This window comes from Syngnathus leptorhynchus, chromosome 14, assembly GCF_054491065.1.
Source record: "Syngnathus leptorhynchus isolate UIUO chromosome 14, UIUO_Slep, whole genome shotgun sequence".
Taxonomy (NCBI): domain Eukaryota; kingdom Metazoa; phylum Chordata; class Actinopteri; order Syngnathiformes; family Syngnathidae; genus Syngnathus; species Syngnathus leptorhynchus.
The window spans coordinates 8,184,201-8,212,195 of NC_141208.1; the positions used below are offsets into that span (position 1 = coordinate 8,184,201).

The following is a 27,995-nucleotide window of genomic DNA, read 5'->3' on the forward strand; positions in this document are numbered from 1 at the left end:
GCTTGCTTTCGCCACTTGATGCCCGCCCACACATTGACGTTCACACATTCACACAGTCTCTCACACTCACATTCCGCCGGTGACTTGCCGTGGACATCGCCGTGGGTAGAGGAAAAGGGGACGTGTCTTTGGATGCTAGGTGTTTAGCGATGATGTGAAGAGCTGAACGAGGTATGTTTGTCTTTGCACCTTGCAGTCGATTGAATAGGTCAGGCGTTGGCGCGTGACACCTTCAGGAGTGAACAGTTCCTCGGTAGCAATGCCGCGGTGGATTAATGACTCACCTCGCACCGGTATTTGAACCAAGGCTTGCCTGTACGATAGTCGTCGGTTGTTGGATTGATCAACTCTATTCCGTGGCTCGGAAAGCTTTCAGCATCTTTAGCGTCACGGTCGCACTGATGAGGTCCACCGCAGCGGCGTTTTTTTTTTTTTTTTTTGTTTCCCCCCAGCATTGCTGATGTCTTGTGATCAATGGCTTAAAAATGTCAATTAAGATTACTCAAACGCCCACATTTATAAAATGCTTTATATGCGGGGGATATTTTGACAAAACGATTTTAGTAAGTGCACAAACTCGACTCTTTAAAGTAATGACTGGAAGACTTTCCAAGATTTCACACACATGTAAATGCTCTTTATGTTAAAGCTGCATCAACGTCATATTGATTCACGTCTATGCTGTTTTTTTTTTTTCTGACTGCAATGGAAAAAGCTGGGTGGAAAGGTTGCATTTTGAAAATAACATTGAACAGGTTGTTGCATTACTGGGTCATTATTATTATAGCCTAAGCTGAAATGAAATTTAAGACTCCAGTGATGTCAAGTGTGATGTGGTGCAGCCATCCTTGGATTTGTCCGCCTTCTTCCGCTTCAGTGAGAAGTTGTGAGCTTGAGTCAGATTGTCGCCTGTGGCTGTGGATGAGAGGACAAGAGATCTGTCGTGCATGCATCTAATTCAAGAGGACCAACTGGTGATGATAAGAATGTGGGTAGAGTGTCAGCACTGAAAATACTCTTTTTGCATTCTTACAGTAATTTGTACCCACCAATATATTTTTAGTTAAGGAAAGCCAACACAATAACTATAGGAAAAAAGGAGAAAACATGTTCCTAAAACCCCCCCAAAAATTAAAGAAAATAATGTTTCTGGAATTAAATGAAATGGCACTATGTGTTTGCAAAACCAATTAAGTAAAAATAATATCACCTTTTGATTTTGATTTCAAACAAATGTGTTTTGGCTCATTTTATTAGGTGTTCAGGTAATGAGGCTGCACAATATCGGAAAAACATGCAATATGTAATATGGCTGTTGAATATCGTGATATCGATATTATTTTGATATTTAACATGTACCTAAAGGAATGATGTTGACTATCTAATGAAAGAATTGCTTTTTTTTTTCATGATGAAAAATATGCAAGCTCAGTGTATTCTTAGCTAATTAGTTGTAATTAACCTTGCTCATGTTCAACTATCAGATGGCAATACTAATGTAAGTTTTAAGAAAATTATTTGCATATTACATTGGATAATATTTTTTTGTTTTATCAGGCAACCCTTTCAGGTAATATAATTCACTGTGTGTTGCCCAGAAATTCTTAAATAAGGCAGTACTTTTTTTTTTTAATTTGGTCTGAAAAGATGACTTAAGGATCTCAAATTAATTGATTATAAAGATGGTAGAAGCAAAATCTCTGCCTCGAGGATTTGTCACACCTGCATTATGTGGCCAGTTACCATGGATGCACAACACTCGATACGGAAGGAAGAGCAATGGCAGAGAGCCAATAAATCATCTGTTAAAGACACAGAATGTCCAGTTTTCATTCATTTCACATAGCATCTGTAATGAACAAGCATGCTGAAGGTAAAGCACACATGGATGTTAACTGATTCAATAGCGAGTGTGAATATGTGAATGTATGAATAGTATTTGGTGTGGCTGTAACGTGGCATTGGTATGATTAGATCATATTAAAATGTAGAGGGCTGGAAACTAATTTGAGTGAAGTTGTCATACTTTTCAGAAAGATGCCAAAAAAGAGCATAGAGGAACCTCCGGTGGTGATGAAATTTAGAAAGGAATGTGTGATGTTTAGGAAGCATGTGGGTGTGAGGCACTACTCGCTTTGTTCTGTAACTTGTTACAAATGGGCTTTTCTTCGACACTATGATTGTGCTATCCTCTCTTTTACAATAAGATCAATGTTGTTCACGTGGTTTGGAAAATATGTGCTAGCTGGCAGGCTTTTTTTATTTCGATGTTTACGACTACAGTGGTGAGACTCCACAGGAAGAAGTGTGGCTGTGTTTAATTTTTGCTATAATGAGCAGAAAAGTAATTAAAGACCATACATAACCTTGTATGCAGAGAATGTAGGAAAGAAATTGCAGCAAAGACCCAAAATATTTCAAATCTTTTGAGGTGTCTCTATCCTGATGACACGGACCAAAACAAAGAACTCCAATAATACTGGTCAACCAATTTGTATTTAATTTAAATGATCAGCCATGCAAGTAACTTTCCCAGAAGATTTTTTTTTCTTCACAGATTTTGAATCTGCCCTAGTTTTTCTGTAGCATATCAGGTTTTGATAATAATTGTGATAATAAAAAAAATAATAAAAAAAAAAAAAAAAATATATATATATATTATATTATATTTTCTTTCTGCAAATTTGCAAGTAAATGAGTTAACAGAGGATTTATTGAAGTCAATAAATGTAGCTGTTGGTTGAGGCAGACCAGTAGTGATTATGGATGAGGTTGAAATCTCAGGTGCTGCCTTGTTGTGCGCCACTTGCATGTTCTCCTTTTGCTCCAGGTACTCCCGTGTTCCAAAAATATGTGTGCTAGATTCAGTGAAGTAGACTAAAGATTTCATAAGTGTGAATTGTCGATTGTGTTCTTTGATTGAATGGCAACCAGCACAGACTGTACTCCACACCTTTTGTGAATTGTCTACACTGTTTGTACTATGTGTCCTCTCTGCATCCATTGCAGCCTGATCATCCTGGAAGAGGGACCTTCCCATCTGTGGTCTCTTCTCAAGGTTTCTCATTTCCCCTAGTTGGAGTTTTGAGTTTTTCCTTGCCCTCCTGAGAGTTTAAGATCAGGGGATGTTTGAGAATATTTGTCATTTTTCACTTGTCCTGAGTGTTGTTAGTCACCTAAATGTTGAACAGAGGCTGTGATGTACCAAAGAAAAATTCCTTGTTTGGCACGCTCAAACATGGCGAATAAAAACTCTTGAAACTCTTGAAACTCTTGAATGACTCTTGCCCAAAGTCAGCTCAAATATGGTATCATAAGGAACATAATAGAGGTGTAATTGTTGAGTCAGGCAATGTCAATCCTTGGTTGAAATCGGGGCAGGACTAGATAAGCAGAATTACCCTAACGTTTTTCCAATTTCGACAAGTCAGGTGAAAACAGTGCATGAAATGAAATTGTAATGAATGGCGATAATGTTTGTTTTGAAATAAACAAAACAAATATGTATGCTCCAGCTCACCAGAAGTCCTGACTATAACTAGTGCTGTAGAAAATGGAATGGGTATAATTGTGAGTCAACCTTTTTTAACTTCACCCCCTCATGAAAAATAACTTAAAATAACAGTCACAAAGACAAGCCATAATGAAAAATGAAAAAAGGATGCAATTCCATGCAAACCTCAGAAAAATCATTTGTGAAATGGTTCAACCCCAAAATGTCACCCCTTTTTCGAAGGCCTCATTCAACCACGCTTTGTATGAGTCTGTCGTATTTCAGTCAGACTGAAAAACAAACAAAGCAAAAATGAAAATATAACATCCTTTTCTGTGCTACCGGTAATAACATTTATTAAAGGGGCGGAAGATGTCAATCAAGTTATGAACACAGTTTTAACTTTACAAATGAATATGATTTGGCTGGTGACCAGTTCAGGGTGTACCCCGCCTACCGCCCATAGACTGCTGCAATAGACTCCAGCATGCTCGCGACTCTCGTGAGGATAAAGCACTTCAGAAAATGGATGGATGGATGGATGAATGAATGGATGGATGATGGATGAAAGTCCAGATAAGATGAGAGGCTCTGTAGCTAGTATAACTGTTCTATTTGTGTCAGCGTTTTCTCTTTGAAAGCCATGTCTTGAATAGGTGTATTTTGGTAAACCACAGTAAATTATATATTACCCACAGAAGTGCAGTCCAGCAGAAGCACTCTTGCATTTTGTATTTCTTCCACTTTTAAAAGTGGACTTTGCAACACTCAGTGTTTGGTACTGCATTTCTCAATCTTATATCAATACTCAATTTATGAGTGAAAAATTGTTAGTTTCTTATTTTTTCATGTATTGACCTGTTTTGCAAACTCTTTTCAGCTGTATGGTCATGCTGTATATTTCACTTTTTATGTAAAAAGCATTTGATCGTGGCGAGCAAATTTTTTCTTTTTACGTTGTTACGGGCTTTTGGTGTTTGGGATCACTTGTAACCTTTTTTGGAGTGAAGATTTGGGAGGGTTAAGTGGTTCAGTGCCATTCAGAGGAGGGATCAATTTTGGCATTAAACCCCTTCTGAACAGACTCAGAAAACAATTTCGGGTTTTCACTTTGCATGGACTCATTTGAAATTCCCGTGGAAATGTGTCCAAACATGTCAGGGAACCAAACACATTATGCATGGTCACCACAAATGTCGGGCGATTGCTGTGCAGGCACATTGAGGACAGGCAGATTCGGCCCATCCATCTAAGAGGGATAGCCACGCAAAATCTTGATATAAAAAAGAAGAGACATCAAATTTGTAATATGGTTAAAATGTGTTACTAACCCCATCTTATTTATGTTTCATCTAAATGTCTTTACCTCTGTTTTCATTGTCTGTAAATTGTATCACATTAGCGTCAGTGCTATGAAATCTAAAAGTCAGCAACAAATATCTGCCAAGCAGAAGTGACAGTGTCAAGGACATCAATGTTACTGTACAAGCTCTGCTGCAAAGAACTCAAGCCTCTCTCCAACTGTGAGACATCTGCAGCATCATTAAATTTAGCTCATATCTTAGAATTAATCTCACAACATGCTATGATGGCCAAGGCTGCAGTAGCATTTTTGTAAAATTCAAATCCTCTTTTAGATTTAAAAAAAATCAAATTACAATTGGGACTATGATATTCGTCACAAGTTAAAGCATCAATCGATGAGCTCAGAATTTGTTACGTTTTCATTCACATATGCTCTTTTGTAAAATCTCTTCAGTTTTTTTTTTTTTTTTTAGGGAAAAAAGTAGGGCAGAGAAAATCATTGGGATAGCTCAGTCAGATGGAATCACTTAAAAAGGATGAGGGAGTGAGGGAGGGGTTCCCCGTTAGTCACCCAGTTCTGGTGTTACACACTCACTCAAGAGAGATGTGGAAAATCCAATTTGATGAGCATCCTATCACAGTGAAAAAATACGAAGCCACAAAACAAGCATGTGAATTTAACAAAAGTTAAGTGAATATGGGCTTTTAAGGAATGCATGATTTAGGAAATGCATTGAGATGTGTGATATTGTTTCCATGACGAAATATGGACGTGATTCTGGATCACATTGACCGACCCAATGCTTAACCCGGTAACAATATTTTTGTATGGAAAAAAAATATCACCTTATTTTACAAATACAAATTGTACTTTTCAGTTTTACACAATAGTTTGTATTTCACAAGCTGTACACAATTCAATTACATAAACATTGATTACAAATACAAACATGTTTTCAGATTTGGTACTTGAAATTAATTGTAAACTGAATGTTCCTTTTCCCAGAAGCTTTCATTGACTTTTCTATAAATGGGACTTATCAATGCTTTGGAAAAGATATCTTACATTGCCAGTGCACTTTGGAACATTTCGAAGCAGGCTGTCACAGTTTCTGACGTTGCATATTTATTCAGAGCCTGTACAAACTCAGCGTGTTGAATTTGATTTATTTTGCATTTGTTGGACTTTTTCCCTGTTTGTAAGAAGTCTTACTTGTTTGTCAGTACACAGAATGCAGCTTTTCCATTTGAGCTGACATTTCGAGCTGCTGCACAAATCCTGTAGAGTTTGTACTTGCCTACAGTGTTAACATATTGTGTTGCATGTAATTGGATTACAGATCTGTGCATGACTGTGAAGAAGCTGTGGAGTGGTTGTTTTATGCATGATATTTAATGCTGTGCTACACACCTTGGAGGCGCCTATATGCTCCATTCTCAAAGCCATCGTGATGCCTCTGGTTGAGATGCCTAACATAATCTACGTCTTCCTCGGGCTTCTGTGAAATCAGTAATATTTTGCCCCCCCCCCCCCTCCAAAATGGGCTAGTGGCCTCTATCTGGCTGTTACGTAAGCATTATTATTGTGTATAAAAAAAATATTGTGGGAAAAATAGCTCTATAACACAGTGTTGTGCATTGAAGGACATTGCCTATTAATTTGTACACAGCTTTTCTGCCCATCTAAATTTGCCATGATTTATGTAGTCCAAGGAGGCGGAGCTTCCATGGCAGCGAAGGACCCCCAGCCTTGGAACTGGCTGTGGAATTTGGACACAGCTACTGTGCTGGTCTCTGATGAGACATTAGAGGGGCTTCTTGGTTTAAATTTGGCATCCTAGTTTAGGCTGTTCTGATTGGTGCAAAATAATGTATGTATATCATTTTCTTGGTTTGCATTAAAAATTGCTTCATTTTAAGAGCTAACATTGCTTACGTTTTCATACTTTTGATTCCATGCGCTGATCAAATATTGATGATTGTTTGTTTATTTTCTTCATTTGTGTCATCTATAAATCAACCAATCAAAAATCACTTTTCATCACTACAACAGATCGAACAATGACACTGAAAGAGAGCTTTAAGTCCTTTATTGCTCCAACATAGTTCCCTGAATTTTTGTTCTGTTAATGGATGTTTTTGCAGCATTGGTTTTATTCTACAATCAATCAATATGAGCATAATTACAAAAAGAATTCAAAGCAATCGGTGTCCCACACTACGGAAACGATGATAGAAGATAGGTGTCAAATGATTCACGCTTCTTTCGCAGTCATCTGGTCATTTTGGTCCCAACTTTTTCACACATCCCACGTCTCTGTTCCCTTATCTGTCTGTCTATTGTCGGCTTCACGGGGATGCACAAGCGCAAAATTATATTTTGTGTGCAGCATGGTAGCACTATGCACGAGGTACCAAGTGTGAGAAAATCAGTCATGTATCGAAAGGCAGCGAGCCGTAGAAGCAGGTGCCCACGCACTTCTCCTTATTCCTGTGCTAGGAAGGCTTGGTTGAATCACGTCAGTCAGTGGGCGAACAGAAAAGAACACAGACTTTGACATACAGTCCTTTTTTTTTTTGGGATGATGATGATAGGACGTCTTTCAAACGATAGGGAGACGTTTAGAGACAAAAGGACAAAGAGGAAGACGTTAATAGATACATTCATTATTCATTACCCAGGCTCTTCCTTTTTTTTTTTTATAGCTAGATAAAATGTTTTTGTCACCTCTAAAAGCTATCCAGCCAGATAAAAGCATCTCCATTTAAATTTTTTTTTGCTTTATTTGGTTGACAATCAGTTTGACCATATATATATATATATATATATATATATATATATATATATATATATATATATATATATATATATATATATATATATATATATATATATATATATATATAAATAAGATGTATTATAATAATAATAATAATAATTAATTGTCTACATGTAGATGGAAAGGAGTAGAAAAAATGCAGGGAAAAAACATAATGAAGTTTTATAGTTACAGATCTGGAGAAAGGAAAGAAAGTGTCGAGGAAGAGTCGACTATTTGATGACTTGTATATTCAACTCTGGAATGTTTGTCCACCCATTAAGTGAAAAATTGCAGAACCATATGCATTATTTTGTGATCTGCCTATGCTAAAAATATATTATTTTGGCCAGACTGGTTAAGCACAGTTTAAATTCGAGCGCCTTCCTGTATGGAGTTTACATGTTCTTTCTGTGCATGTGTGTCTTCGGTTACCTCCCACGTTCCAATATTTTCCGTAGGTGTGAATGGCTGTTTGTCTATTTTTGCCTCGTGACTGGCTGATGACTAGTTCAGGGTACACCCCGCCTCTTGCCCAAAACTCAGTTGAGAAAAGCTCTCGCACACCCGCTGTGCTAGCGGGTATGAGCGATACAGAGAATGGATGGATGTAACATAGCAGTTGGCATGCATCAGCTCAAAGTGTCACACTAATTAACAAGTGTAGTGTCAAGTGTAATTTAACAGCCTCGTGACTCTTTGACTCTTTATTTCAAATTAAATTTAGACTTGGGCACAAGTATTCACCTCCTTTGCTTCACCCATGGTAACACAAAGCTGTACAACACATAATAGAGAGGGAGCAGTGAAGCATTTGCAGGAAACACAACCGCTCCCCGAGAATCAGCTTTTATCAAGATGATTATAAAAAGGGTGGGTTGTACAATATAAATTAACCAGCAAAATGCACCCGTATCCATCTCAGGGTGCGGCCATTTTGCTGTCAACTGAAGATGGCGTCCCAGTGCCTAACCTCCACTTTAAAAAATAAATAGGCCTGAATGGAGAGGAAATGTATTTCCCCTTCGCAGTGTACCACGTGATATACGTTAAAGCACCGCCGTAAGCTTCAAGGTCCATAGAGACCAAAATTAACTGTCACTAAGCATCAAGGTGTCAGACAGATGGTGTGATTTGATTATTAGCAGTTTTAAGCAGACTTTGTGGCATTTAGGGAACATAAATAAAAAAGGGAATACTCCTCCAAATCAAATGTGCTGCTTGCTCACCGTCTCTTTGCTCGATGCACAGAGTGCACATTCACTATATTCTTTGTTGTTATGGCAACAAACTTGTGAATAAGAGCTGTCATGCACCTAGTGTTGCTGTGATCATACATCGTGTCCCCAAATGCATGTTGGATTTAAACCAGATAAGCATTTGTGTTTTATTGTTTATCTGTTTATTTCAAACAATGCATATTAATGCATATTAATGGTCTATTGATTATTTAAAAAAACAATGACACTATATATATATAATTTATATATATATATATATATGTATATATATATATATACATACATATATATATATATATATATATATATATACATACATATATATATATATATATATATATATATATATATATATATATATATATATATATATATATATATATATATATATATATATATATATATATATATATATTTGAATGTGTATGGACCAGTCCACCTCTACTGTTGGTATCCAACTGCAGGCTGACTCAAAGGCTTTTTTTCCACTAGCTTTCATTTAGCCTCAAATAACTTGATCCTAGCCCTATTTTCATTCCTCCTCACGCCTACACACAGCATTACCGCAGCAGTCTGGTACATGCCGCTCTTAATGGAAGGATGATGGTACAAAATAGGTTGGGGGATGCTAGTATTTAATCAGTGTTCTTTTTAGATGGAGACTTCCTTCAAAGTTAAAATCAACAATGAAAGGACGACGACAAGTGCAAAGATGCTAATTTATGAATTGTACATGTTCTGTTACACAGTTCACTGATTTTGTTAGCTTTCTACCACTGATTGATCTGAATATTTTAAGGATATTTTAAAGTAGTGGGGTGTGCGGCTGTTTGAATCACTTCCTCTTCAAAATTGTTATGGTTTATTGTCTTGAGTCCAATCTATTTTCATTGAGACAGTCTAATTCAGAACTTTCAATCCACAATCATGTATGTAAATCACATCCTGTTTTTTTTTTCAGAATGTTAAGAAAAACTCTCAATATTATTTGATAGCCAGGTCAATTTGTAACGACGTTAGAATTTTCTAAATACAACGTTTAACAACAATCAATTATCTGATAAATATGTCACTTCAAGGAGCCAAATAATGTGTTGGTGTCTCAGCTATTATTGCCCATATTAAATTAATTAGCAATTGTGTTTTCCCCCAAGGTTACAGTACTTGGCAGGGGGAGCCTGTCAAGGAAATGCTGATGAGAAAAGTCATATTTGTATTGCTAGAGCCATTCTCTACCTCTGATTCATTGCACAAAGCAGTTATGGAAATAACTCAACTGAATTAACAAGCTCTGGGTGAAAAAAGTAGTATGTCAAACATTATTAAATTGATTAGATGTTAGTGAGAGGGAGGGAAAACAACGAGTTACTACATTGAGCTACTTAATGTTGCATCTACCAATGGAGCTGTCTGACTGTGTTAAGCAGTGTTTTCTTGGGCCAAGTAGGGCAGAGAAAGGCCAGATACATATTCCATAGTTCTATCATTAATACAAACATACACTACACCACTGATAGGTATTTGAACTTTAGTCTTTTTGTTTTTAATAAATATTCACTTATTTAAGTTATGCCTGCTACACATTCCAAAAAAAGCTGGGTCAGGTCCATAATTTCTTAACTATCATGATGTTTTTATGACAGCTCATCTCAAGTAAATGGATTTGAAAGTGAGCTATTTTATAATAGCATTGATAGCTCAGCTGCCATGGTATGTGTTGTTTGTCATGCCCACTCATCTTTGCGAAGCACAACAAAACTCCTCTATCATTGTCAACTCCACTATTTGTACAAGATCAAATTGTGATCTAACTTCTCCTTGTTGATGGACTGCCTTGCAAAATGTCTTACCTCCTTTATTTTCCTTCTCTTTCAGAGTCTGAAGCTCTCCTCTCAGGGAAAGTCAGCCAGCGCCTTTCTGTGAACACAGGCCTGTCTGGCATCTCTCATCCGCATCATTCCTGTTTTGCATCCACCCTTCTTCTCCCCACATCATGAAAGGCCTTTCGAGTAGCCGGAGTCACCATCATGTGGTGTCCTATGAGCCATCATATGATCCGCTTGGTCAGCATGTTGACCGCAAGCCATACTTGATTAGTCAGATGGACATGCCACTTCCTATTGCTGTGCCACATCCAAATGAGCTGTCCTACTACAATGTTCAGCGTACCTCATACCCCTCTGACAATACCAGCATTGTCCCATATGGAACCTTTCCTAGACGATGCCATTCCACCTCCTCATCTCACCATCCTGAGGTAAAGGATGAGTGTATGGCCATGGTACCGTATGTAGGAGGAGGGGGAGGAGGAGGAGGAGGTGGTGGTGGTGGAGGCTATGGTGGTAAAACACCCACCCGGGTACCACCAAACTTTGCAGACTCGTTTGAGCATCAGCCATCATTTTCCAGAGATGGTTATCATACGCTCCAATACAAACGAGGAATGTTGGCCCAGAGTGGGGGCACGGGGTCCAACGCCAACAATGACAGCCCAGGGAGGATTCGCCATCTGGTCCACTCAGTCCAGAAACTGTTCACCAAGTCACATTCACTGGAAGGGCCACATCACACACAGTCTGTCAAGGGGGCCAATAATGGGAGTGTTAATGGTGGTGTTGGTGGTGGAGTAGGTGGTGGTGGTGGTCCAGAAGGTGACGTTCCACCGATGGGAGGGCGCCAGAGGAAGCGCAGCAAGAGTCGTGAACGCTGTCGATCAGCAGAGCCCAAACATCGAAGCCACCACCATCATCACCACCAGCTCCACGGCTCAGCATCTGCGCCGGGCTCTGGATATTGGAGCTCAGATGATAACCTGGAACGGGAGCTGTGTCTCTACCACCCTCACCACCACCAACCACCACCCTCGCCTTCACCCTCCATTTCCCCTTCGCCAATAGCACTGACAATGGGTCGGTACCCCGTCAACAACCCCGACAAGTTCCCCCAGCCACAACAATACTATATGATGGACCCTTACGGCACAATCAGTGAGCACCCACACACCCATACACATCATGGCCACTCACACCACCATTCTGCACTCAAAGTCTCCCGGAGCAACAACGACGTGAAGTACGCAACGCCATCCTCTTGTGTGCCAGTTAGTGGTAGCAGCAATAACATCGGTGGCGGTATCGGTGGAGGAAGTGGTCCCATGCTGTCTCTGGGTCTGATGGACGCGCCCGTCGTGAAGAAAGGGGCATGGTCGTCGAGCTTAACGGTGAGCAGGGCCCGAGAGGTCTACACCAACAACAGCAGCCACAACCAACTCAGAGCCAGCGCAGGATCCGCTAACCTAAACCTAGATAGAGTTCTAGTCAAACCTAAGGGCAGTCAGCAACAGGAGCGCACTTGCCATTTCCTACAGGTAATTAATTCCACTTCAATTCCAATCCACAACCAGTCGATTCACCCCACTCCCTTCTGTTGACCGCCCTCCCACTTCGATTTACCCTTCATCATTGACAATGTTTCCTCTGAGCCGGAGGTATTTAATACAGTGTATTTCCAACAATCACATACAGGGGCCAAACTAGTAAAAAACCTCCTTCCTAAAAAATCAAAGTTTTGTGTTTTCGAGCTGATCTTGCCTGACAGCTGAATGCTCTGCCACCAATTCCATTTTTTCAGATTCTGCAAAAGTCAGCCTAACAGTTTGTAATTGTCAACGAGTATGCATCTTAAAAGCAAATTTAAGTTAAAGAATGTTTTTAGCAGCATAAAAGAGTTCTCTTCTTCTGTTTTGGTATCAACTGGAAAAACAGTAATATATTAGCATTGTATCTAGAGACCTCTTAAACAAGTAAACAAATGCCTCAGCTCAAATACATGTCTTCATCCCCCTCTGAAACTAGTAATGTTTGGGCAAAATCCCAAGGTTTGATACTTTACATCCTGATTTCATTAGTGTTTCCACTTTTGGGTGCATTGCCAAGATGTACAAATTGTGAGATAATAGTAGAAAGACTTTGCTACTGAATACAGCAAACAAAATTTGACAGTAGATTTTTGTGAATAGACTTTAACTGTCAACAACACTAACATCTCGCTGTCTGAGCCAAGAACATTTTTAAATAATCCTTTTTGTTTTCCTTTTATTAATTTTTATTCTTAGTAAAATGCACACCCACAGACTTTGGCTAAAAATTGTCTTACTGCAAAACTTAATTTGATATAATCTGATATCCTGTGATGTTGTTTCGGCAGGTATGCCGTCATTTATTATCGTGGAACATTTTACGTGAGAAACAATTAGTTCCACCAACTGTATTTCATATAAAAATCAAGATTAACGACACATAAATAGGTCCTACTAAAGCAAATAGTTTGGAGGAACTGGACAAGGTTTGTGCATTACACTACTCCTACGATCATACATGGTGGAAGTAGAAACAAATTACTGTTCAAATCACATTTCTGCCATGACCCCAAAATACTTTAAAAAAAAATGTTCACATCTTGTCTTTGGATCACAAATAGTACCTACAGCTTTTGAGGGAACATTGTAAACCTGTAGATTCGCCACTGCCACCTTCTCCCTGACTCTCATTCACATCCAGGCGTTTTATGCACCTCACCCCCTGCCCCCCACCTGCACCTCCTTTTGGAGAGCCTCTTTTATTCCTTTTTCTCCTCCTCCTCCTCTTTACACCATTTTAGTTCAACAGAGAAGTAAGTGCGGTCAGTAGCAGCCTTACTCTCTGAATGCTAGGCAATAACATAAACTCATGAAGAACAGCATCCTTTCCTCCTTGTAAACATCATTTTTTTAATTTACTCTCAGTTGTTTTCTGTTTTTCAATCAGCTAGCTTCCTTTTTCCTTACTGTTGTTGTACTATATATTTTGTACTCTTTGCTTGTGTTGTGTGGTTGGTTTTATTGAGCTGGTGTTAAGGTGGTTTGAATGTTTTTTTTACTAAATGGTAAATCAAGAATGTTTGAGAAAATGTTTGAGAACATTTTAGTTCAAAGCAGAAGTCTATAGCGTAAAACGTAATATGTCTCTGCACATGCATCAAATTTTCTTCCTTTTGATATTTTGCAAGACTTGAATTGTGCCGATTGGAGCCTTTGTGCGCCCTTATGGGATGCAAATACGGTCAGCCAATCCTCGTCAAACCTAATTTGCATTAAAATGAGAACAGTCGGGGGGGCACAGTACGCACGAGTTCGTCGTGCTTCACATTGCGGAAAGACTCGCTGGGGTTCGTGCAACATTGGCAGTTAAACTGCAACATCTCCCCTTAGGAATGATGGAGTCGGCTGTGCATGTGACATTGGCAATGGAGTACCGCATTGCACCCCACCATTGTCAGGCTATGTGTGAACTACCAGCTCCTCCGCAAATAGGGGTTGCTATTAATATATCTTGAAGCTTATTATTTCCACAATAATTCCGAAGGATTATCCCACGCTGGTGTCACATTTATGAATGGAATAAATATCAAAGAAATGATAATGTCCATCACACAGCTCTGAATCTATCTGCCTCCGCCTCGATCACAAACACCAAATTCCCATTGAGGCATAGAGCAGTGAGCAAATTTACAAACAGACTAAATTAGTCCCTTGTCCTGCAATGATGACGGTGGCACTGAAGAATTGGAAAAAAAAAATGATATCACGTTTGAATAAAATTGCTGTTATTCCGATCGTAATTTAGAAATATCAGAATCAGCTTTATTGGCCAAGTTTGTGCACGTCAAACAAGGAATTTGACTTCAGTTGAGCTCAGCCTCTGTACGACATTTAAGTGACTAACAACATTCAGGTACTAAATGCTTTTCATTGATTATTTTCTTTCCCTGTTTTTGTAAGCCTTTCAATCAAACTCTGTCTTTCGCTATCTGTCCTTGCGCTAAAAACAACCTCACACTTAATAATCAAATGTTTTGAAAGAAAATAAATGTTCCAGAAACTGTTACCATGGATATTGTTAGCTACTAAGTCTTTTCAGTCGAAAAATTTCAGTAGAACAGAAGGTTCCTAACATTACTTACATGTAATACATCGAATTTTCATAAATTTATAATAATCTGAGTGACACTCACAAACATCACACACAAAATCATTTTCCTTGACAGTTACGGCAACAAGTTACAGCTATAGCCCCTCCCACATTTTATTTGGTATTCTAAAATATCCCATATTCATAAATGATTTTCTCCAATGTGTTCGAGTCCCCTTTAGTCCTCAGTGCGATGAATGTTGAAGCTCGTGTAAATTCACATGCTTGGCCATCATTGTAAACAAATGCAAGAGTTCTGCTTGTAATCAAACATTAATCAATATTTTTCAAAAACATTAGTAATGAAATCCATTAACAGCTGCATTACTGAGTGTTCGAACGCTCCTCAGCTTTTTCAGTACAACAAGTGCAGTGGAAACGAGAACTGTGCGTGGGTGAGAGGCACCGCTGATGATGCTGCATGCAGCTGGTCCTTTCCCCGCACTCGCTTTTTATAGCCAAACTGCTCATTTATGTCTCTTTTACGTCACACGCTCACACGCACACACGCACACATGCACTTATAAAGAAAGCAGATCCGTTCATCCTCTTTTCCTCGGTGACTCACGCATAATTAGTCGGAGTAGCGGTGAAATCCGCCTGCTGCTTGTCTCCTTCATTGTCTGTCAAATTTACACTAGCCAGTATGAAGGCAACAAACACTTTTTTGACACATGCCTCTGGCATTACACCCACTAGCATTAATATTTGAAAAACTGAAGAATTGTGATGGTGGGAGTTACTACTACACATGGCGTGCTTCAAGATAAAACAATTATTATTACTTTTGTTGTTGAATAAAATCATTCGCATATGGCTGTTCCAGTCTTTCTATAGTTTGTCAGCTTGATAGTGGGATATAAAAATGAAGGAAAAATCGCCATCTTTATATACATTGCCAATCATGAACAAAAGAAAAAGAAAAGGATAGGAATGGTACTAGAGCCCAAGGTTTGTGTTGAGATGAGTCCAATTATTTATACTCAGAGCATCTCGACCTCACACACAAGCTTGGGCTCCTTCTTTGTTCACCATTGAGCTCACATGGCACCCGAACCCCATGGCCCCTCCCACATGGATGGAAGCTTGTCATTTCAGGCCCCATTGGTATGGGCCCAGGTAACAGGTGCTGACCCAGGACCTGTTTTCCATGTGTGAACCTCCCAGGGATTTAAAGCCCTGAAAATTTAGCTCCTTGGATCACACAAATCCCTCCACTATGATAAAGTCACGATTGAGGGATTAGGATTATTATTATTTGTTGTTATTATTATTATGAAAACACGATATCTGTGTATCTACTGGAGCAGGTTAACATTAGAAAATAGACAATAGTCTGACGAGTGTGATATTATTATTCTGCTCTTTCTTATGCGTTTGTGTAGTCTTTCGCCAGTATGTTGATGAATTTAATTGACTCCTGGAAAGCAGATGTCCAAATTACCCTGAGAGAAATTTCAGACCTCCTTCTGACTTACTATGAAGACACGCACACGCGCACACATACGCACACACCCACACACAGTTTCTACTGTACTCTCCTAATTAGCCAACAAATGAAACCATAACTGCATCATTGTTGGAAACAGTGGACATGGGAACCATAATATCCTTTTAGTCAATTATTTTATTCAGCTGTTAGGCCGATTTTTTTTTTGTGTGCATGTTTTGAATGATCTATGTACCAGCAGGGCATTTTAGTGACTCAGGTTGGAAGCAGCAATAGCAACAGCAGTGATGGTAATTGTCTGTTGTCCTGCACGAATTACCAGGTACCTCAGGATGAGTGGAGCGGTTTCTCTCCTTTGGGGAAGGAGGATGACATTCCATGTCGAAGGATGAGGAGCGGCAGTTATGTCAAAGCAATGGCTGAGGATGACAGCGGAGACTCAGACGGGAGTCCCAAACCTTCCCCCAAGATGCAGGCACGACGTGCCAGCTACTTGAAAGCCACTCAGCCATCACTGACTGAGATGACCACTCTACAGTAAGATTTCCTTGTATTAGTTTTTAGTACAATGCACCTTGCATTCATCGACATGGTTTGCATCCCCAAGTTTGCTGAGGTGGAATATTTAATGTATACATTTTTTAAGCACCCCCTCAAAAAAAGTGATGCGTACACAAGGAAAGACGAAAGAGAAACATCACACAAAATGACACTTTTCTCTAATGATATTGCTACAATAGTTAAAACTGTCCATTGTACAGTTTTCATTTAACACACTGTAATTTATACTGTGTAATATTTCTAATACACAAACACATCCTCTTGGAGCTGTCCTTGGTGCTGAAACTATCTCCGCTTGTCTCTCTCTCTCTCTCTCTCTCTTGCTCTTGCTCTTTCTCTCTGTCTTTCTCTCGTCTCTCTCTCTCTCTCTCTCTCTCTCTCTCTCTCTCTCTCTCTCTCTCTCTCTCTCTCTCTCTCTGTTTCTCAAAAAATAAATTCATTCAAGACGAGGTACATGTTTTAAAACAAACGTTCCTACTATGTGCGCTGAATAAAAAAAGAAAAAAAAGATAGCAAACTCACACCTTTGTTGGCATGAGATTATTCATGGTCTACTTTATTGTTTTATATTTGGGGTTGCCAAATCCCTGGGAAAAAAAAAAAAAGGTAATTGGCAAGGACAGTTGACCGGATTGCCTTCAACCTTCCAATACAACCTTTGTTGTCTCACCCACAGGATTTCATCAGAACATTCCCCAAAGCTACAGATCAGGAGCCACAGCTACCTGCGTGCGGTGAGTGAGGTTTCAATCAATCGAAGCCTGGACACCCTGGACCCCAAAACCCTTCTCGACCCCAAATCGTTGCTGTCCTCACCCCAATACCGCTCACGCAATGAAAGCTACATGAGGGCCATGAGCACCATCAGTCAGGTTAGTTGTGCTGTTGAACAATATTGAACAACAGATTTATTAAATTATTTAAATTTATTAAAACACCACACAATAATATGTTTATTATTTATTGGAATATTTATTCTCTTATTGTATTTTTTTTTTTTTTACAAGATGAATTTTTTTCAATTGGGGCGGTGCAGTGGCGCACTGTTAACACGTCACAATTTCGGACAACATGGGAATTCATTTAGCACACAAAACAGCTAAAATTCACGAAAGGTCACAAACTTGTTGACCCATGCTGTAAGGTAGTAAAGATTATTCTTTATGAACATATGTACTAAGCCTTCATTTGCACAACCTTTAAACCTTACCTTGAACCCGGACTTGTATGATTTCCCGCATGTGTCCTCAATAACCATTTCCTCATTGCACCTACCACTGCTTCTATTAAATGTCTATTAACTGTTCTAATGGCTCGATGGTGAGGTAATGGCTCTATTTCATTGGGAAAACAATAAAATCTAAGTTTAACAACTTGATGGTTTTGTAATGCATAAGGGATCCATTCAATTGACTTTATTGCAAAAATGAAGACAGTTAATTGTGATCTAAAAGGATGGATCCAGATAAGTTGTTACAATTGGCACACTTTGTTATATATTTGTGACTATCCTATTCCTTTCAGAATTAGCATTTGCCAAAATCCCAAAGCCTGATTAAATTGGCACATTTGCAGCAAATTAGTTTCTATAATGTTAGTAAGGGAAGTATAAGGCAGTGCATTCCGATTTGTTCTTACCCCTAAATCTATGTACAATTCAGTATCCCATATCACATGATGACAATGACAAAGCAGAAAAAAAAAATGGATTTTTAAAAGCAGTACCCAGAAGCAGAACCCTTAGTGGCGACAGATGTGTAATTGAAGTACCTAGAATGTTGAACCCCGAAGCAGAGCCAGAACACGTGCATGCACTATATGTTTATTTAAGGAAGCTGGAATTTTCGCTAAATAGTATGCGAAAAACTCTCATCTGAATCAAAATAAAATACAATAAATACATACGTTACAACAGTATTACAATTTGACCTTTATTTCATTTTGTGTTTTTCACATATTTGGCTTCAAGGGTAATATTTTGATATTCCTGATTGGGACATTCATAGAGACTGAGAGCAAGGCTCCATAATAAACTGATATGGGTTACTGAAAATGTATGTTTAAAAAAAAAAAAAAAAAAAAAGGGGGCTGCAATCAGTGGATGGCCTACTATGCAGATCTGCACTAATCACGAATAAGCACTGTCTTCCAATTCTTCAGGTCTCCTCCTTCTGAGTAAATTAAGATTAATCAGTGTCCTTTATCCTGATTTTTTTCCCCTTTATTTGTCCCTTCTTCTTCTCTGTCTGCATATGCGTTGGCATCTTTCTCTTCAGTTGAGTGAAGTGGAGGTGAATGGGCAGATTGAGCAGGTTTGTGAGCAGGTCTACAGCGAAATGCAGGCTCAGGCCATGGAGGCTGCTATGGACAGGATGGACAGAATGGACAGGATGGATAGGATGGACAGGATGGATACCATGGATACGTTGCCCATGCCAGGATGTTTCCGAATGAGGAGCCACAGTTATGTAAGAGCCATTGATCAGGGTTGTGCTGGGGAGGAAGAAGGAGAAGGAGGAAGACCTTTGCTTCTGTTGCCATCCTCTCCACCACGCACATCTGCCACGACTGTCAGGACCATCCAGAGCAGCACAGGTAGGATGCACTGATGTGTGATGCCTTTTCTAATGCACACTAAAATAATATTGTAAAAAATATCATCATTCATGACATTCAAATAGCATTGCCCCAAGGGAATTTGTGTTTGCTGTTTGGGATTGTCTTTATCTTCAGTCTGTTACGGTTGACCTACATTCCTTGCTCCACCGGGAATTCATCTACAGATACATGTAGAGCCACATTCACACGTTCTTTTGCAGCCCAACAGCACAGTGGAAACTGAGCTCTTCATAGATGAATGGACATTTTATTGTAAATGTTGCATCAATGACCAGTGAACTGAAAAGTACCCTTTAATGCCCTACTGCAAAAGTAAATTATTGCTACAGGACCTTTTTGTCATTCTGGTGGGTTTTTCTTTCTTTTTTTTTTTTTTTTTGTAGATTAATTTACACATTATGCAGTGGAGTGAAACTGTTGGTTTAGTGATGGTTTGAAATAACCACTTGATTAGCAAATGATGGCCACGTCTAATTGAATTCATAAATCTCCCCCTGATTTAAAATGCAAAACAATTTTAACATGTTTTAATAAATTTGCAGTGATTTTTTTTTTGTCTAGCAATTATAACCAGATACTACAAATCAAAGTGAGGTCACAGGGAGACCTGTTGCTGTGAGTGAGGTGAATCACCAGAGAACTGTGGATTCATGTTGCTAAATATATATGACAATTCTCAAAATGGAATTTCATTTGGCCCTTGCAAGAGCTCATGAAAATGCATTCCAAGACTCTGAGAAGCAAGAGGCCGCTTCAATATCAAAGTTGACTTCAGTGAACCCTTAACATTGTGCTGATTCAGTAAAAAAAAGAAGAAAGAAAAAGGCTGTCCTGACCTTGTCGAAAAGTAGCCTATTATGCAGAAATTCTTCAATTGTGACAAGCCTGTTTGGTCCCGGGAGAAAAAGAGTGAGAACAGAAGGATGTGAATAAAATTGCTTCTAAATTTAACAAATATGCAAAAGAAAGTGCTCGGGGCCCCCTTATGGCCAACAGTCACACACAGTTTTGAATCACAGAACCAGAAAAGGGACAGACATCAAGACAGACATCCATGCCTTATGCATAGTCAAGCCCCAGGGGTAGAAAAAAAAAGTGTGTGTGTGTGTCTGTGCGCTTGCTCATAACGACCTTGAATATCCTTGATTTTTTACCATGTTGGTTGACCTGGCTATTGATCATTACTCTTCAAAGTATTCTGGGTAATTTATTTATTTTTTCTAATGTAGTTTCATCTTGTATCACAACATATAAGAAAACTCCTCCACCAGTGCCACCGCGAACCTCCACCTGCTCAACAGCCTCTAAGCCCTACATCTCTATTACAGCACAGAGCAGCACAGAGTCCGCACAGGTAAAGCAGCAGCAGCAGCATTCTCAGTCTAATATGGCTGGAATGAAAAAAAATCCATGTGGACTTGAATTTTCTTCACAGTAGAGAATGTATTTGTTATGAGGTCTACCCTGTCTGAGCAAACATTATTGACACCACTTTATTATATGTAGACGCTAGGGATACCTGAGGAAGTATATTTTGTTTCGTACCAAACAAACATTTCTATATATTAAAGCTGTTTTAATAAAAAAATACTGAATTATAACTTTAACGACAAAGGTGGGATGTCAAAGTGAGTACACCAACGAGAACAAGTCTGGTTCATGTTTTTGAATACCCATCAGGATGCATACATGGAAGAAGAAGGACCAAGAGGTGACATGACTATCCAATCTGGACTCAGTAACTCAACTGAAAGCATTGACAGCATGAAAGCTTTGACTGCTGCCATCGAGGCTGCCAACGCACAGGTGGGTTGCTTATCGTATTTTTTAAAGTGTGAATATAAATTGCAATTAATAATAATGAGAATACATTTTATTTGTAAAGTGCTTTTCATAAAAGAATCTTAAAGTGCGAATTATTTAAGTTTGATCTTTTCTTCTGCAGATTCATGGACCAGCCAGTCAGCATGTCAGTAACAGCACTGTGACAATCAACACCCCTGCACCCCCAGTCTTTAGAGGTCTGATTGTTGAAGACCACCATGATGACTACAGGAAAGAGGCACTCAGGAAGGGCACATGTCTCTCCATAGGTATCCAGGTATTGAGGGCACACAGAAGAGATCTGATTGAGTAGAGATATTTGTGAAAATGTGTTCACCAATTCATCAAAGATTCACATTGGATACACAGAATTATGTTTTAAAAAGGAGCAATTCCTGATAAAGTCTTGCGGATGGGATTTGGGGTAACCTGCAGGTGGATGGACCAGACGAAATTCTGGACCCAGAGGACCCATCTAAGTTCACCTCGGTTGGTGTGCAAGTGGAGGATGACAGAAGGTTCTTTGCTTCTTGTATTATTACAGGTTGCTTCTTGTATCATTACACAATTGAATGACTGTTGTTTTTCTCCGCTGGTCAGGTATCGTCGCTTCCAACGTTCTAACAGTGTGACAACAGCTGTACAAGTAAGAGACATTGATCATTTGGACTATCTTTTGTGCCTTTACATCCATTGCCTATTCACGGTTAGCTACTTGCAAACCTACCAATTTTCAGATTTTTTTTTTTTTTTGTCACTTCCTTAAGAACATGCCATTTTTGGGACTCATTCGCAGATGGCCTAAAATGCCACAAGATGGCGCCAAAGCTAATTGAAAAGTAGGACTACGGCAGTACTTTTTGGGTGACCATCATTTTTTTATACGTTCACGATTTAAAAAGAAATCTACGAGTATTTGTGGTGTAGTCTGCCGCTATCCCCTCACGATTAGCGGTGCATTACGGTACACTGCTTTTGCTCCTTCGCCAGTTGATGATCACCAAAGGATTTATTTACATTGTACAATATTCTTTTTGAAACAACTCTGTCGTGATTGTTTTAAGAGGTTTTTTCGACCTTGGCGTGACACACGTTACCTTTTGCGCTCTTATGTATAATTAATATGTTGAGGGCAAGATTTTAGGAATTTTGCAGTGAATAGCATGCTTGCTAATTAATAATTCATATATAAAAGCACTTCAGGTTTCACCAAGCATGTGATGTGGTCTCTGAAAAAAAGCCATTCTAGATGTTTTATGGTCAGCTGAGGTCTGCAGATTTTACCACTTAAAGCACCGAATTGCCTGGATATGTGTAAAAAAATGGTACATTTTAATATTAGGCAATGTATATATATCATTGTGTAAAATGATTGTGTTAATTGTGATTTGTTTGTCTCAACTAGGCAGATTTGGACATGCCTGGTCTGCTTGACACTCCTCTTGACTCCTCTGACACGGACTTAGAAGTCCTGTCATCTGGTGTACTTTCTCGTCAATACTCCCGCGATGCTGCCACCTCAACTGTCAGCATCCAGGGCTCAGGGAACCACTACCACGCCTGTGCCTCTGATGAGTACGAGGATGTAGGCTTTGATCCATCCATTCTTCCCCCTCCTGACCCTTGGATAGATAGTGTCAGTGATGAACCGCCTGATGTCGGCTTCAACAGCTCAGCTATCTTAGATGTAAGTAGGAAATCATTCGTAGATTGATGATTTTGAAACTGGTCTCGAAGCACGGACTAAATCGAGATGACGAAAATCAAAAAGTATTCAATTAAACAATATAGTAAAGGGACAGATTAATAACAGACATGGATGAGAACGATGAGAGGAACAGTGCTCATATCAATAGGCGTAAACATCACTTTTTATGAATCCAAAATATGCAGTAGTATGCCGTGGTTCTGATGGAATACGATTAGCTCGTAACACTCAGAATGTTCTTTATATCTGGCAGGTGGTGCAGAGGTCAGTCTGTCAGCGAGATGGCCGATGGTTCCTAAAACTGCTCCAGGCTGAGACTGACCGCATGGAGGGCTGGTGTCAGCAAATGGAGATGGACGAACAACGTAATGACATTCCTGAGGATGGTGTGTATCTGATAAGGGACTATGGTGTGCATTTATTTGATTTATTAGATCTAATATGTTATACAGTATTTTCCATTTACTATTCCTTCAGTGTTTTCTGGTATCTACATCTGTTTCTGTGGTTGTAGTTCTGGGGAAGATGAGGAGTGCCATAGGAAGTGCTCAGCTGTTGATGTCCCAAAAGTTTCAGCAGTTTAGGGAACTATGTGAGGAGAACTTGGTAAGTGGAACATTTTTATTGATTCTTCAAATTCAAATTATTCTATGATTGCTACAACAGGCCCTGCCAGATTCTGCGACAAATCTACTCGTCCTTTTCTGCCGCGCTTATCCTCAGTAGGGTCTTAGTCTTTCCTCTTTGTTCTCCACTTTCCATAGAACCCCCATGCCCACCCTCGTCCTGTAGCCTCTGACCTGGCTGGTTTTTGGGATATGCTTCAGTTGTCCATTGAGAACATTAGCCTCAAGTTTGATGAGCTTCACCAACTTAGAGCCAACAACTGGAGACCCCTAGACCCACCTGAAAGAAAGGTACACAAACAGAGCCACAGGGACGATATGTATCATGTCTGTTTGTGTCTAGTCTTGCTAGCTAGCTTGCTAGCTAACTAGCTATCAAGACTAGACACAAAAATGAGGACACTATAGATATTGACCAAACGTTACATTATTGCTCCCTTTCCCAGCAAGACCTCAATGTGGGACTTCTGGAGGTACATTTTTAGCGTGGGTGGGAGAATATGCCCCAAGATTTGCCGCTGACTCTAATGTTTCTAGGCTACTAATATTGTGACGTTTCCATGCTATGACAGAGACTTTACATTCTCTGTAATTGTTAATAGTATAATTGCAGAAAATCCAATATTTATTCATGAATTTATTTAAAAAGAAAGATGGTTGGAGATAGTGTTCAACGTTACAAGCACGGCCATATAAACTCGTAACTGAAGAAACCACTGTGGTTTACGTTTATAAGGAACCTTTCAAATATCAATTGTGTTGAACTATTTAAATGTTTTATTTTCAACGTTTGAAGGATTCCATAAAAATATTTTAACTATATCATAACTATATATTAAAATATTGTAATGTTCATTTTCTTTGCAGTTTAATAACTGTTTGATTACTTGTTACGCAATCATCTCCACATGAACATGCTGTAGGAATGCTATCTTCTCACTAACCATGCAAACTGTCATCATCCACAATGATAACTGGTGTGGAAGGTGTTGGTTATCATTTCCTGTGTTAGAAGTCAAGCCATTGCACTTTCTGCTACTTTTTAAGATGTGTTTATTAAATTTTGGGTAGATATGTTAGGCATGATAATGTACGTAGAAAAGACTAAGTCCATATCATATTCATCGTTAGCGTAAAAGTCAAACGTGACTAAACTAGACCATTTTTTGCATTTCATAGCATTTCGATGACTACAAGTTAGGGTAAGCTAAAACACTAAAAGCTTCCCTATTTCTGTTCAAAATGTAACAAGCTTTATTGACAAAATAGTAGCTGATTATTGACAATAAGGTGCATGTGTACGTATGTTAGCCGTATTAAATAAGGAATGTGGTTTTGAAGTTCTTCAAAAAACTAAATGGCGGCCTAAGCTAAAGTATTTTGGGGTGTTTTCTTGTTGTTGCTGCTTTAATGCCATCATCGCAGTCTGAATATATTTTGTTTGTTTATTTTTTATCTGTTGCTCCTCAGCAGTATCTGGCTTTTCATCATACTCACTTATGACTCTAATGGCTTCCTCATTTGCTCTCATGGCCTTTTTTTATTGTTTCTTGTGCTTCTTTGTGTTGACAGTGAAGGCGCTTGCAAACAGCCACGCATCAATCACCACAAGAAACACCACAAGGCCTTAACCTCTCTGGGCCTCCCCTTGATCCATCATGTCTGTCCATCCATCCATCTAACCACAGTTCTCTCTGCCCTTCCTTGCTTCCTTTCTTCTGACATTCTCTTGCCTCACCATGTGTGGCTATGTTATGTGCGTTTTGGCAGTTAGTGTCAAGGTCAATGGATACAGGAGGTTTTGGCTATTAAGTTTTTCAATTATTAATCAATGCATTTTGAGGAGTCACAATATTATAATAGCAAAACATTTTGTTGATAAACTCAGTCAGTCAGTACTACATTTGAATTTATTCATGCAACATTAAAATTGTTACATAATAAGCATAAGTGTTTATCAAACACAAGATAAACTGTGCGAAGATATTAGACAACATTCAAAAAAGCTCTGCTTCAAAAAATGGCAATAATTCAGTTTGTTGGGGGAAAAATGCCATAAGGGATTGTAAAATTCCTATTATTTATTACCTCTTAGTAGATGAACCAAAATCCCCAAACCTGCAACTGTCATGTTCCCAGCACCCTTCACAAGTCTACTTCTTGAAACGTTCTTCCCTCCCTTCCTTACTGCCCTCTCCCAATAGGAGAGACGGCTTCCGCCTCCAGTACCAAAAAAGCCACCCAAGGCCCCGCTCCACCACCCACCTCTGGCCAGAGATCGCTCATTGGAGAGTTCAGAGAAACAGCGACAAGAGGCTAGGAAGCGCTTGATGGCCGCCAAAAGAGCTGCATCTGTGCGACAAAATTCTGCCACAGAGAGTGCTGACAGCATTGAGATCTACATCCCTGAGGCGCAGACAAGGCTATGAGAACATTCCTGAGCAGTACAATACCTACACCATACACAACATTACATAATGTTTACATGTCAATTGTTGAGTATAAAGCCAGCGGTTTATTAAGATTTATCCAAACCTGAAGAATGCTACTACTCCAAGGCATCAAGTGTGTGGTTTGTTTATTTATGTATTTATTTATTTATTTTATTTATTTTATTTATTTATTTATTTATTTATTTATTTATTTATTTATTTAATGAAGCCATGACTGATATGCTAGACTGGAACAACAATTACTCTTTTTTCTGTCTTTAAGAAGCACTAATAGACATAAAAAAAAATGTGGTGGTTGGTAACCAGTTACTTGTTCAAAGCAAGCAGAACAAATAAAATACAGAATTACTCAATTCTGAAGAAAACATAATGATAATAAAATCATGAATGAAACAAACACCTGCATCAGATTATGTATATCTGCTGGTTAGTATGCACAAAGTGGCCTACTGATGACACAAGAGGAAATGGAAGTGACTTGGATTTAGGGGAATCGGGATTTCAAAATAAGACAAGAAGTGACAAGACAATAAAAACCTTAGATACAACAATACTATATATTTTTTCCTGATTATTTGAAGGAAATTGTGATAAGACCTTTTTTTTGTTTTTTTTAGCCTGCTGTATTTTTTCTTTTGTGTAGTTTTGTACTATAGACCGTATGGCTCCACACCACTGTATAACTCACATCATCTCATAAAATAATACCACATTTGCCACTAATTGAGCAAATGCCATATGTTGATGTTATGTCAGATGTATTTACGTACCTGGCTTGGCTCTGCAAGATGCCGCTGATTTGAAGTTCCTGTTAATGCAAAAAAAAAAAAAAAAAACCACAGTTTGGTTTGTTCAAAGTTGTGAAGACTAAAGTTTTTCAATGAATGCTCATCAGAACTGAATTGAATTGTCAGTTAAATAATAACCTGACTTGTCTTTTATATCTAATTGCCAGGCTTTTGAAACATGAAACCCAAAGAATTCCTGAGATGGGTCACTTTCATTCTGCACCACTGAATCATTGCGTGATTTCTACGATAATATTGTATATTGTCTGTGATGATGCTTTTTATGGCTATGCCAAAATGTATCATAAAATGTATCAACTGTATAAGCATTAAATACTGTACTACAGATTCTTGTATGATTATGGTGATAATGTGTGATTTTTAAATGAAGGTATATTGTATTTATTTTGTAATTTGTAAAAAATGTCCTATATGTTGGGGTAATTTTGTACAGCATCTAATTACCTCTGAGTTGAAGTGATAATAACAGTGAGCCATATTCAATGTGAAATAACATTTGTAAAAAAGAAAGGGCCATATAAATGCAAATCTATTTTTGTTCTTGTTGATTTGTTATATTTTTTGTTCAATGTTTTTCTTTTCCCTTTTCAAGGAAATCTGTCTTCAGTGTTCCAGTAGCAAGTCATGTCTAAGGAAATGATGTATGTCAATGAATGGAAGGCCGTAATGGTTGCATCATACGTTTTCAGTGTTTTGACTGGAAAAAAATAGAAATGTATTGTAAAACACCTGAGCCATTTCTTGAATATTAAACTAGAAGAATTATGACTGCCTGATTAGTGCCATATAACATATTAAAAAAAATAATCAATGTACATTGCATCTACTGTAAGTAACTTCGGTGAAATAAAAGGGAATGGAAAGGGATTTGAGATTTTCCCAATTTTCTTTTTTTTTTTTCTTAGTCAAAAAAAAAAATGTCTAAATGTGTCAGACTTTTAATGTCTGGAAAGTTCTCTGTTGCTGCTGAAAACCCTTAAATCCTGCCAGTGGTTTGTGTGAACAAACTCAATGACTTTTTCCTCAGGAAGAGCTGTAAGATTTGATCCCGAGATATGATGATGATCTGTTCCTCAAAC

At 38.6% G+C, this 27,995-nt stretch overlaps 1 protein-coding gene across 5 annotated transcripts; it reads left to right on the forward strand.

Annotated features, from left to right (window-relative positions):
• Nucleotides 1–20: 20 nt before the first annotated feature.
• Nucleotides 21–27,988, forward strand: dlgap1a (discs, large (Drosophila) homolog-associated protein 1a). 5 transcript variants are annotated; one of them, XR_015068229.1, is made up of 16 exons: nucleotides 21–171; nucleotides 10,734–12,225; nucleotides 16,639–16,853; nucleotides 17,554–17,749; nucleotides 19,154–19,472; nucleotides 20,726–20,850; nucleotides 21,177–21,302; nucleotides 21,442–21,597; nucleotides 21,756–21,838; nucleotides 21,921–21,966; nucleotides 22,726–23,007; nucleotides 23,282–23,438; nucleotides 23,543–23,634; nucleotides 23,793–23,945; nucleotides 25,227–25,314; nucleotides 25,859–25,891. XR_015068229.1 is itself a non-coding variant. In XM_085930585.1 (15 exons), exons 2-15 carry the CDS (start codon nucleotides 10,852–10,854, stop codon nucleotides 26,081–26,083), a joined length of 3,549 nt encoding a protein of 1,182 aa, XP_085786711.1. In that variant the 5' UTR covers nucleotides 21–171; nucleotides 10,734–10,851; the 3' UTR covers nucleotides 26,084–27,988. The 5 variants fall into 5 exon arrangements, 4 of the variants coding, with proteins under 4 accessions (XP_085786711.1, XP_085786712.1, XP_085786713.1 ...); XM_085930585.1 differs by lacking the exon at nucleotides 25,227–25,314 and having other exon boundaries at nucleotides 25,859–27,988; XM_085930586.1 differs by lacking the exon at nucleotides 25,227–25,314 and having other exon boundaries at nucleotides 23,282–23,414; nucleotides 25,859–27,988.
• Nucleotides 27,989–27,995: the final 7 nt, after the last annotated feature.

Coding starts and splice junctions, on each gene's coding strand:
- dlgap1a (XM_085930585.1), top strand. CDS start 10,852: ATGAAAGGCCTTTCGAGTAGCCGGAGTCACCATCATGTGGTGTCCTAT. Junction 23,008..23,281: donor ACAGCTCAGCTATCTTAGAT/GTAAGTAGGAAA, acceptor TATATCTGGCAG/GTGGTGCAGAGGTCAGTCTG. Junction 23,946..25,858: donor TAGACCCACCTGAAAGAAAG/GTACACAAACAG, acceptor CTCTCCCAATAG/GAGAGACGGCTTCCGCCTCC.